The sequence below is a fragment of the Nothobranchius furzeri genome, chromosome 9 (assembly GCF_043380555.1).
Source record: "Nothobranchius furzeri strain GRZ-AD chromosome 9, NfurGRZ-RIMD1, whole genome shotgun sequence".
Taxonomy (NCBI): Eukaryota; Metazoa; Chordata; class Actinopteri; order Cyprinodontiformes; family Nothobranchiidae; genus Nothobranchius; species Nothobranchius furzeri.
The window spans coordinates 66450690-66463237 of NC_091749.1; the positions used below are offsets into that span (position 1 = coordinate 66450690).

The 12548-nt window shown below is 46.4% G+C and overlaps 1 protein-coding gene across 4 annotated transcripts in view; it reads left to right on the forward strand.

The window, feature by feature from the left end:
• Positions 1 to 1623: 1623 nt before the first annotated feature.
• Positions 1624 to 12548, forward strand: part of vps13c (vacuolar protein sorting 13 homolog C) — a 57291-nt gene continuing 46366 nt past the window's right edge. For 3 of the 4 annotated variants that reach the window (XM_070555107.1, XM_070555104.1, XM_070555106.1), the window contains exons 1-17: positions 1624 to 1848; positions 3411 to 3454; positions 3619 to 3661; positions 3855 to 3950; positions 7142 to 7243; positions 9406 to 9468; positions 10083 to 10157; positions 10397 to 10506; positions 10611 to 10670; positions 10745 to 10804; positions 10915 to 10995; positions 11108 to 11165; positions 11525 to 11652; positions 11725 to 11831; positions 11915 to 12089; positions 12271 to 12333; positions 12404 to 12539. In XM_070555107.1, the coding sequence (XP_070411208.1) occupies positions 1749 to 1848; positions 3411 to 3454; positions 3619 to 3661; positions 3855 to 3950; positions 7142 to 7243; positions 9406 to 9468; positions 10083 to 10157; positions 10397 to 10506; positions 10611 to 10670; positions 10745 to 10804; positions 10915 to 10995; positions 11108 to 11165; positions 11525 to 11652; positions 11725 to 11831; positions 11915 to 12089; positions 12271 to 12333; positions 12404 to 12539 (1501 nt within the window). In that variant the 5' untranslated portion in view covers positions 1624 to 1748. The remainder of the gene's footprint in view (positions 1849 to 3410; positions 3455 to 3618; positions 3662 to 3854; positions 3951 to 7141; positions 7244 to 9405; positions 9469 to 10082; positions 10158 to 10396; positions 10507 to 10610; positions 10671 to 10744; positions 10805 to 10914; positions 10996 to 11107; positions 11166 to 11524; positions 11653 to 11724; positions 11832 to 11914; positions 12090 to 12270; positions 12334 to 12403; positions 12540 to 12548) is intronic. The other variant, XM_070555105.1, reaches the window with a different exon arrangement.

The window sequence follows — 12548 nt, forward strand, 5'->3', positions numbered from 1 at the left end:
TTTGTATCTAAGACTTAGGCATCACTCGATTTTATTTTGTTTTCTCTGATTTTACAGACGTTGATCTCAATGAAACAGATTTTTTCCTTGACTTCAGATTTTAATTTTATAATCTGTGGATTAAAAATTGTCTGAAACCATTTTAAAGTTTTGATTCTAGTAGTTTTCCTGTCTGGGACTCAGGGGCCAGTTGTGGTCAGGTGGGGCTGATGTCTGACTCCCACACCTTTTGGTGATGGAACGCTGATCCGAGGAAAACCAGAGCAGCTAATGGAAAAACACAAACTGTTATTAATGCTTGTGAGACTTCGAGCTGTGGATGAAGAGTTGAAACTTTGTCAAGATCAAAGTTTCAAGGTTTTATTTTTTCTTGATTTCAGAAAAAAACTGTTAACAATCAAATCAAATTAGCTGCATGATTCTGGGAAATCACCCAAAATCCTGTAGTCAGATACTTTAATCTGGACTCAGATTAAAACCATGTCAAACCCAGTCAGACCAACTCAGTTTTACTGGTTTGATCCAGAGAGGACAGATCTACACCAGAACCAGAACTTCTGGAGGACTGTTTTTGAGGATGGTGAGTCACATGCTGTGCAGCCAGCTGACCCGTTTGTTCTCATTAGAGCTCACTAACGATGTTCTGAATGGAGAACATTAGATCAGCTGCTTCTTTCACATTTCTCCTATTAGCACCAATCTGCTGCTTCTTCATCATCTTCATCATCGACCAGCTAACATCTCTGAAGAGGGCAGCACTGATGCATCACCGCTGCTCTCAGGCCTAACGAGTCGAGGCGCTGCTGTAGCTACCGCTGACTCAGCATTAATCTGACTGCTGATTACAGTCAATCAGACACAAAACAGCTTAATCAACATGTTTACTTCCTGTTTTAGGCCGTCCGTCTCCATGGTAACAGCTAGGTTTAATAGATGAGGATCAGATGGACACTGGAGACCAGAGATGTCACACAACGAACTGAAAGTTAAAGGTCAAAAGATTGTCACAAACAGAATCATACTGACCCGCAAGAACTCAGAAACAAATAAACAAGAGTAAAGATGTTTACCAATAATGCACTGCAGTACTAACAGCTGATCATAGCTGTCAGCACAGTGGTGGAGGGCTGATGGTTTGCGCTGGGTCTGCAGCTAGAGGACCCGCTTTGTCCATCGTGTAAACAAGTATAACTGACTGATGTACCTTAGCACTCTAGAAGGAACTTTACAAGTAAAGGAAAGTTACCATTTACTCTAAAGGGTTGCAGAAAGCTCTTTGAGTTCTGCTATGTATGTCTTGAAAGTAAATCTTCTAACTCATTTTGGGTATTTTTAAATATTTTTTTCAGCAAAAACACATTTTGAAGCTGTTGTTAAAATAAAAACAAAACAACAAATCCAGTCTGGTTCTGGCTCACACTCCCAGTTCAACTTTAAATCCCAGCATTGCAAAGCACAAAAATCACTCTCTCGGACAGTGACTCACTCTCACCTGACTGGTTCGTCTAACACTATGGTCTAACACACACACACACACACACACACACACACACACACACACACACACACACACACACACACACACACACACACACACACACACACACACACACACACACAGTGCGAGCAAGCTCACAATGTTTCGCAGGCAGCGCCAGTCGACCCCAGACTCTGTGATCATCTGAACCGGAAGTCTGTTGCAGACAGTTCCCGGCCCTCTGAGCTGTCCGGTACCGGAGCTTTTAATCATGGTTTTCGAGTCCCTAGTCAGTGACCTGCTGAACCGTTTTATTGGGGACTACGTGGAGAACCTGGACAAGTCTCAGCTGAAGATCGGGATCTGGGGAGGTGAGCCCTGCTGCTAGCTTACAGCATCACGGTCACACAGACAGACTAGCCAGACTTCCTTCAAAATGTCACACCTTTAGAGTAGTACCCTTCTGCAAAAGTGTAACAGCAACTTATAACACACATTGACTTTAATTACGATTTATCTGAATGTTATCATATTTTCAGCTTTGCTTCAATTAGAAATTATTACCGTTTTTAAATTAAATATAAAGTTAGGTGTATTTATCTCGCCTCTCCTTCACACACACGGTATGGGTAGTAAACGCGTCACTGTGATGATAAATATCAGGTTTTCCTTATTAGCGTAACTTTCAGTAAATGAAAAGTTCGCCGAATTAATGCCCGACTTAACAATATCCTTCCCTCAGAGACACACACTTGTGTGGATCTGTGTAATTCTGCCAGCAGCACGTTTATTAAATCGTCTGAAATTAAAACGAGGATTTGCACAAAATCTTGACAGGCAGTGACGAGGCAGTAAAGATTCCAGTCCACCTGTCCCTGTTCGGACTGCCCAGTGTGCGCTGATGTGGAGATGTTTCTGACTGATCCTGGATCAGATCGATGTACATCCTGGGATGAAAACGTTATGAAATCTTATTTTCTCCTGTTGGAGACGAAAGCGTTAAAAGAGGCTCGGTTCGTTAATGAAGGCAACGTGAAGCTTATCAGCTGATCTCAGCGCACGCGCGCGCTCACTGTGGAGTTATCAAAAGATATTTTTACCAGCAATCAATAGCCTAGACACATTAACGTAATAACGGTCAAGCGTGTGTGTAGATCAGCATTGTGACAAAAAAAAGTAAAAAAGTTCTTTTAGGTTGGAAACTGTTACCAGAACAACAAAACACCTGATTTATGTCAGGAGGAATAAACCAGTTCAGAGCCACCAAATGAAACCCAGCGTCCACCTGCTGGTCTCTGTTTGACCTGATCACTCACACCACTTAACCTTTGACCCTGGGTGAACCTGCTGGATCCTATCTTGTTTCCTGGTCTTTCTTTTTGCACCCTGATGAGCTCCAAATAATTAGAAATGATATTTCACCCTTCCCAGATTCCCTTCCCTTAGCAGCAGTAGCTTCCACTGATGTGTTCCCTTTGTGTCAACACACCCCTGTATGCTCCGGAGGAGACGAGTTCCGTTTTAGTAAATAAATAATTGTAGTTTATTCGTCGTCTAGCTGACCAGATGTTTGACTAGGACTTTGAAACCTGTCGAGAGCCTGATGTTTTTCATCATGTCCTGGTTCATAAAGGAAGTGGATGTTTTTACATGTCAGGAGCATGTAGACAAACATGTTCCTCCCATGGGGACGTGAACAGTGACTTTTATGCATATACCCAGTTCTCCTGCTGGTCTAGCTGCATTCCTGAATCCTCGTTTTTACTCTCACACACCCTGAGGGTGTGTCTGATGGAAAATCCTATGAACTATCTGGTCCAGGTTCATTGATGAGGTCCTGATCAGGTTTCTCAGTAACCATGGTAACCAGGTAGATTCAGGCCAACTACCACAGTTCTGCCTTCTTCTAACGGTTTTTTCTGTGCTTCTGCAGGAAATGTTGTTCTTGAGAACCTGAGAGTTAAAGAAAATGCTCTGGTAAGTCCTAAAACTCACTGGTCCCATCCTACACATCTGCTGCCTCAGGCTTGGTGGTGGTGGTGATGATGATGAAGATGATGATGAAGATGACAACAGTGCTCTGAATCACCTCATCAGACATTAGGTTTCAGCAGGACTCTGATGCTGTGTTTGTGTTTTAGAGCGAGTTTGATGTTCCCTTCAAAGTAAAAGCTGGACAGATTGGTGAGTATTTCACATTTTAATCCTTTTAGGCTCCAAGAGATTAAAACAATCTGTCAGCTTCTGTTAAAAATACTAATTTAAAATAAAAACATCTCAGCAGATTTGATAATGGTTGACTTTAAACACTCTCAGGTGGTTTTATTTTGAGCTGCTGAAAACCAGACAGAGCCTCAGAACTCCTGTTGTGTTTCAGAGAAGCTGACGCTGAAGATTCCCTGGAAGAACCTTTACAGCGAAGCGGTGGTCGCCACTTTGGAGGGTCTGTACCTGCTAGTTGTTCCTGGAGCCAGTAAGTAACCCTTGAGCTGCAAACATTTTCTAGATAGACCTGACTCAGATCAAAACACAGAAACGACTAGCAGAAGAGTTCCTGATTCTGATCTGACCGATTGTCCAAAACGTCTCCTAATGATTAATGCAAGGGTGTCAAACTCAAACTCACACGGGGCCGAAATGAAACTCTGGGACGGAGTCGAGGGCCAAACTTAATATTTTTTTGAAAAAGTGACGGCAAATTTGCACATTTTCTTTATCAACATATAAGCAATTTTGAACCTTTAAATTTGGAAACAAACATATTTCTGCATTAACACTGAATGTGGAATAACCAAATTACACACGAGCAAGTCAGTTTTAAATAAAAGGCATCAGTGGTATTCATTACTTGTGGTATAATCAGCATTTTAAAAATCTTTGAAATCTTTAAATCTTTTAAATCTTTTCTCACGGGCCAACAACAAAATAAAAATATCATTTTATCTTAAATGAAAATGCAACATCTCACCTGTTAACTTTCATGTTTTGGAGCAGAAAAAGAGAATAAAACCAACATATTTAAAGCTCAGTTTGCTCCACTGGTTTACTGTGATGCTCACCTGTTCCAGCCAGATACCTGCATCATGGGGTTGATCTGAGCTGAGGAGGAGACTCCTGTTGTTTTGTTCATCTTCATCATAATGACAACATTAGATGACAACAGGTGCTCACATAGGTTTGTGCTGCTGAACATGTCTGAGCAGCTTGACCACGTTGTTGTGTGTCGGGGAGGAAACACGACGACAGCAGCCACAGAGCCGTGCTGGTTTGAGCGTGTCGCTGTTCGCTGGAGTTATATCGGCTCTGTCTGGACGTTAGTTTGAAAACTTTCTCTTTCAGTCGTGAACACATTACTGAGCGTCTAGAATCTCCGTTTCTGGGCTTCAACGTCAGAAAATAGCTGAGTGAGAGGAGTGTAGTTTGTCCGAGACAGCGGAGCTCGCCTGCAGACACCGGCAGCAGGCGCTAGAAAAAACAAAAGAGGGGACGCGTCGGCTATGCGCTGACGCCTCAAAGCATCATGGGAGTTGAAGTCTTTGCGGTAAAATCGGCCAGCGGGCCAGTTTTAATATATTTTTGATATTTATCTCGCGGGCCACATAAAAATGCTCTGCGGGCCGCAACTGGCCCGCGGGCCTTGAGTCTGACATGTGGATTATGCTTATATGTGGATTAATGTGTGTGCCTGCGTGCGTTGCAGCTGAATGTCAGGTGAAAACAAGTCCATTTAATGGTAAGCAACAGACAGAGGTGATGGTTCTAATCTGATCTGCAGAGGGCTGCACAGTGACAAGATACAATTAGATTGGTTACTTTATTAATCCCAATGTTCGGAAATCATACAAAGAACCATATCACATATTTCTTCACAATAAAAGCTTCCTTCAGGGGTTCTCCTGCTAAGATGCTTTTATTTTGAAGTTTAGGCAGGGCGGGCTGACGGTAACGTCGCCGTGCAGCTCAGAGTCTGGGGGCTTCATGCAGCTCTGCTGGTTTCCACTTCCTTTGATGATACTGGACACTGCATGCTGTTACTGGGAAGCGTTGTTAGGATTTACTAGTCTGGATTCTGTAGAGAAAATTAATGTATCTGATGTTAAACGGGATATTTTAGAGAAGGAATCAAAGACACCTGATGCCATTAAAATATGGTGCGGTCCGATACTGGACTGGCTCTTCTATCTTTATACCTTGGAAATAAAGTTATATTGGATTTAAAAAAACAAAAAGTGTGTGAGCATGCAGAAGAGTTTATTCATACAGGAATTAAAGGTGTGGAACACTGAAAACCCACTTTTAATGATTATTTCTGATTATAATTGGTCACTCTGAGTTTTTCATGCAGGCTGCACATGAAAATAGTCTCCTACACTTATCTCCTGCATTAGCTTCTGAGACCACTGCAACTGTATTGAGTAAACGAGTGTTCTACTCCTTTAAGATGAAACATTTTACTGTAATAAATAATTTTTAGGGTTGAATAAAAGCTTGGTTTTAATTTGCTTGGGTTAGAGCTGAAGGCTACAGGGAGACTCTTTATGGACAAAGGTCAGATGGGACTAAAATTAACTTTTTCCCCAGTGAAGCATGGTGGTGGTAGCATCATAATGTGGAAGCATGACTTTAGTGATGAGAATATTTAACAGGGGTCTAGTTAAAGCTGTAACGTGATGAAGGAGCCATTTCTACCCTCTAAGTGAAGCATGGCCGGTCCTTAATTCACTTAGCATGCGATGAACTTCAGGGGATCTCGAGATCTGGCTGAATACTGAACTTAAAATGGCGTTGTTCTGTTTTATTAATCTTGATGCTTATAATTCTGGAGGAATCACAGCTGACAGATTAAATAAACACCACAGAGACTCTGCCACGCTTCAGACGTGAAGGTTCTGATTGGATTTGTGACCGGAATGTGTCATGATTATTTATCTTTGTGTATCAGCGTGTCTAGTGACTAGAATAAGTCACTTACTTATTAAAACATTAATGAAATTGTGATTTCACTGATCGGTCACATGGTTATTATTGACTAACACTTTGATGGATTAGCTTTATTAAAATAGAGTTCTTTGATTAATTAAAAGAAAAGAGTTCATTCCTCGTTCTTCTGTCTTCATTGCTGGAACGTAAACAGTTTAGAAGCGAATGCATGACCTTGAGGCTGTTTCATGCACACTGACACTGTGTCAAAAGAAACAGCTGTTAGAGGGTAGAAATGGCTCCTTCATCACGTTGCAAAGCTTATTTAGTCGGCTGAGTTGATCCAGCCCGAAGGAGCTGCAGCCGAATCCTTCAACTGAAGGAATGAGTCCAGCTCCCAGAAAAATTTTGGGACTGGACGTGTCCTCCTGAAAAGACATCCAGAAGAACAGCACCTTTGAGTATGAGAGATTATCTGTGACTGGAGCTGTCCACCTGAGATTGAATGAGCAGGAGCTGTATTCCCCCACATGGCCCTGCTGGTGTCCTGATGGACACCTATGGGGACAGAGTTTGTGTCCCTGCTGTGGTAGGGGACAGACTTTGGTGAAGCAGCCTGCCTAAATGGTTTCTTATGAGTCTCTGGACTTGGTTTCTGCTTGAGTAGTGGTCCTGAAACAGGACAGGTTGGACTTTATCTAGTGCACCCACACCTTTAATGCTGCTGTTTGTTCTTTTTCTCAGCAATAAAATACGATGCAGCAAAGGAGGAGCGCTACCAGCAGGAGGCGAAGCAGAAGGAGCTGCAGCGGATCGAGGAGGCGCTGCTGACAGCGGCACGAAGAGGTGAGATGAGCTGACCCCAAACACCAAGCAGGTGTTTTCGTGTTTCTTGTGTCCTTTCTTGTGTCCTTGGAATTCTGTTTCAATTCTATACTGCTTTCTGAGTCTCTGACTGATGCTGAGTGAGTGGACGGATGGGAGGACAGATGAGTGAGTGGACGGATGGGAGGACAGATGAGTGAGCGGATGGATGCGAGGACAGATGAGTGAGTGGACGGATGGGAGGACAGATGAGTGAGCGGATGGATGCGAGGACAGATGAGTGAGTGGACAGATGGGAGGACAGATGAGTGAGTGGACGGATGGGAGGACAGATGAGTGATTGGACGGATGGGAGGACAGATGAGTGAGTGGACAGAAGGGAGGACAGATGAGTGAGTGGATGGAAGGGAGGACAGATGAGTGAGTGGACGGATGGGAGGACAGATGAGTGAGCGGATGGATGCGAGGACAGATGAGTGAGTGGACAGATGGGAGGACAGATGAGTGATTGGACGGATGAGTGAGTGGACAGATGGGAGGACAGATGAGTGATTGGACGGATGAGTGAGTGGACAGATGCGAGGACAGATGAGTGAGTGGACGGATGGGAGGACAGATGAGTGAGTGGACGGATGGGAGGACAGATGAGTGAGCGGACGGATGCGAGGACAGATGAGTGAGTGGACAGATGGGAGGACAGATGAGTGAGTGGATGGATGGGAGGACAGATGAGTGAGTGGACAGATGGGAGGACAGATGAGTGAGCGGACGGATGCGAGGACAGATGAGTGAGTGGACAGATGGGAGGACAGATGAGTGAGTGGATGGATGGGAGGACAGATGAGTGAGTGGACGGATGGGAGGACAGATGAGTGAGCGGATGGATGCGAGGACAGATGAGTGAGTGGACGGATGGGAGGACAGATGAGTGAGTGGACGGATGGGAGGACAGATGAGTGAGCGGACGGATGCGAGGACAGATGAGTGAGTGGATGGATGGGAGGACAGATGAGTGAGTGGACGGATGGGAGGACAGATGAGTGAGTGGACGGATGGGAGGACAGATGAGTGAGCGGACGGATGCGAGGACAGATGAGTGAGTGGACAGATGGGAGGACAGATGAGTGAGCGGACGGATGCGAGGACAGATGAGTGAGCGGACGGATGCGAGGACAGATGAGTGAGTGGACAGATGGGAGGACAGATGAGTGAGTGGATGGATGGGAGGACAGATGAGTGAGTGGATGGAAGGGAGGACAGATGAGTGAGTGGATGGAAGGGAGGACAGATGAGTGAGTGGATGGATGGGAGGACAGATGAGTGAGTGGACGGATGGGAGGACAGATGAGTGAGTGGATGGATGGGAGGACAGATGAGTGAGTGGACGGATGGGAGGACAGATGAGTGAGTGGACGGATGGGAGGACAGATGAGTGAGTGGACGGATGGGAGGACAGATGAGTGAGCGGACGGATGCGAGGACAGATGAGTGAGCGGACGGATGCGAGGACAGATGAGTGAGTGGACAGATGGGAGGACAGATGAGTGAGTGGATGGATGGGAGGACAGATGAGTGAGTGGATGGAAGGGAGGACAGATGAGTGAGTGGACAGATGGGAGGACAGATGAGTGAGTGGATGGAAGGGAGGACAGATGAGTGAGTGGATGGATGGGAGGACAGATGAGTGAGTGGATGGATGGGAGGACAGATGAGTGAGTGGATGGAAGGGAGGACAGATGAGTGAGTGGATGGAAGGGAGGACAGATGAGTGATTGGACGGATGAGTGAGTGGACAGATGCGAGGACAGATGAGTGAGTGGATGGAAGGGAGGACAGATGAGTGAGTGGACGGATGGGAGGACAGATGAGTGAGTGGACGGAAGGGAGGACAGATGAGTGAGTGGATGGAAGGGAGGACAGATGAGTGAGTGGACGGATGGGAGGACAGATGAGTGAGTGGACGGATGGGAGGACAGATGAGTGAGTGGACAGATGGGAGGACGGATGAGTGAGTGGACGGATGGGAGGACAGATGAGTGAGTGGATGGAAGGGAGGACAGATGAGTGAGTGGACGGATGGGAGGACAGATGAGTGAGTGGACGGAAGGGAGGACAGATGAGTGAGTGGACGGATGGACTCACTAACTTGCTGTCTGTCTCATTCATGCTGCGTTCGCTGTCAGCATCTCACACCGGGGATCTGCTGTGTGGTTTGGAGAGTGTTGTTTACAAGGAACCACTCAATGGTAATATACGGTCCGAGAGACACACACACACACACACACGCACGCACGCGCACACACACACACACACACACACACACACACACACACACACACACACACACACACACACATACACACACACACACACACACACACACACACACACCAGTGTGACCATGAAACGCACTGGGAGTCCAAATGCATTTCATGCCCACACACTCTGATTTTTGACCTTGGTCAGGTTCTAGTTGTCATTGGTCAGAGCGGGAGTGTGTAACCTTTACGACTCAACCTGAAATAGGAAATCATAATAAAACTTGTAACTAATCCCTGACCTTAGACCCAGTGATCAACCACAACTTAACTGTGGAAAACATTTCCTGTTGATATTAACACCACTCAGTTTCACGTTGAGACGGCGGCCCCGGAGCCACAGGTTGCAGACCCCTGAGTCTGATGCTGTAGTCTAACCTGATCCAGAGTCACAGGTCACCCCAGATATATTCATCCAGATCGCCCTGAGCATGAAGTCCAAGCTGTCTGATAGTGAACGTGTGTGCTGCACCCCCACCCTCCTTTGTGTTTTCGGGCTTTTCTCTCACTAACTGCTGTTTCTTCCTTTACTGCTGCCAAAGTCCCAAAAGGACGTAAAAAGCATAAAAAGCACAAAAGAACTTTAAAGAAGCTGAAACGACACGAGAAACAAGCAGGTGAGTCTGAGTTCTTAGAGATTTAAGGACGTTTGGATCTGAACTGAAGAGTCCTTCAGTCAGCCAGGTTCTCATCCAGGAAAGAATCCTCTTTGTGCCACACCTGGACCTGACTGACTCAGTGTCAGGTGTTGGTCCAGGTCTAGGTGTGACTGACCCGCTCTCAGGTCTATGTGTAGGTCTAGGTGTGACTGACTCAGACTCGGGTGTCTTGACTGTCTCTTGCTCTGTTTTTCCAGACAAGCCTCAGGAGGAAAAGAAGGACACGTTTGTGGAGAAACTGGCCACTCAGGTGATCAAGAACGTGCAGGTGAAGATCAGCAGCATCCATCTGCGCTACGAGGATGATGTGAGTACTGATGCTGATCCAAGTTCTGGTTCAGATCGATTTAAGACAGGAGATGGAGACCTGCAGGTAGTCTGGATTTTCAGGTGTTTTTGTGTCTGTTTCAGCTGACAGACCCACAGCGCCCCCTGTCTGTGGGAGTGACTCTGTCAGAGCTCAGTCTGCAGGTACACACACACACACACACACACACCTGATTAGGTGATGCTCGCTGCTAGTTTTGGTTGTGGTTCTGTTTCAGACTACGGACGAAAACTGGAAGTCGTGTATTCTGAATGAAGCTGCAAAGATCATCTATAAGGTGAGACGCTCTGAACGACCTGCTTCTCCTGTGTGTCCGGGTGTCTGCGACACCTCCTCAAGCTTAACTGGTGTGCGTGTGTGTGTGTGTGTGTGTGTGTGTGTGATCAGCTGGGCCGGCTGGAGTGTCTCTGTGCCTACTGGAACGTTAACAGTCAGATGTTCTATAAGAACCAGTGGGAGGATGTTGTGGTGAGTTTAGTTTTATCTGTCCGATGCTTTTGTTGTTTTTTTTGTTTTTTTATCAAAGAATGAATACAAGCCCCCCCACCCACCCACCCCACTTTTTTTCCTCCTCCTCCAGGACCTGCTGAAGGCTGGAGTCTGCTCTAAGGACCAGGAAGTTCTCCAGTATCAGTACAGTGAGTTCAGCTCATTCATAATGTTGGAGATCATTACTCAGCAGAGCTTCTGGTTCTTAACCGGTGGTGTCTGTGACCCAGGCTAGACTGTGTCTGGACCGGGCCTGGGCGAGATCCGTTCTGGACTGGGCTTGGCATGGACCAGGTCTAAGCTGGGCCCAGACCTGGGCCAGACCATAAAGAGTTATCCTGACTTGTTCTCACATTAAATCAGACAGATTAGCTCATCTGTGACTTTTAACTAATCAGAACGTTTGAACTTATCTGGTCTTGCAAACAGGCAGAACCGGACTGAGCCCACTAAGCTGATGGAATGTTCTGAACCTTCTCGTGTCTAACTCTGTTTTCTCCTCCTGAAGTCTTCAAGCCAATTTTTGCTTCTGCTAAAATGTGCATCAATCCTTCCGCTGAGGCAGAGCTGAAGGCTCCGAAGGCAAACCTTCAACTGGAGGTCCAGAACATCGCCATTGAGATGACCAAACCACAGGTACCAGAACACCCGTGGAGACAGGTGGAGGCGAGTGTGGAGTTGTGAGACACCTTTTTCTGCCCACTGCAGTACCTGAGCATGGTGGACGTGCTGGAGTCTGTTGATTTGATGGTGAAGAACGCCCCCTTCAGAAAGTTCAGACCTAATGTCCCGGTCCACCAGAACACCAGACTCTGGTAAGTCGGATAAAACTGGACCGTTGTCCCTCTGAATGTCCGTGGAGGCCAGATCACACGTTTAATGTCCCACTCTGGTCCAGGTGGAAGTACGGTTACAACAGCATCATGGAGGGACACATCCGGCGCATCAGCCGCATGTGGTCCTGGTCCAACATCAGACGGCACAGAGAGATCCTGAGGTCCTACAAGAACACCTACAAGACCAAACTGCTGAGTCAGACTAAACCAGGGTCTGATGCTGAACAGCAGATCCAGGTGGGGTCCCTAAGAGGTCCGAACCAGCTCCACACAGCAAATGGGTCTGGGATGAGAGTTCTGCCATCACGGCCTGTAGAAGTCAGAGCCCTCATCCTGATCCTAGTCCTGGTCCAAGTTCTGGTTTTATAGATCTCCAGCATGCTGAGATGCTTTCTGACGTTCCGCTGTCTCCTTCCAGGATTTGGAGAAAATTCTAGACGTGTTCAACATCACTCTGGCCCGCCAGCAAGCCCAGATGGAGGTAGTCTCTGAAGCTTCTCTCACTACATGTCCCGTCTGATTCTTGAACCTCTGTCGGACCTCATCTGCAGGTGATCCGATCCGGACAGAAACTGGCTGCGAAGAAGGCTGGGGCTCAGAAACAGGGAGGAGGTTTCTTCAGTGGCTGGTTTGGAAGGAAACCAAAGACGGAGGAGCAGGAGTTGGAGGAGAGCCTGGAGTCTGAAAGTGGGTGAT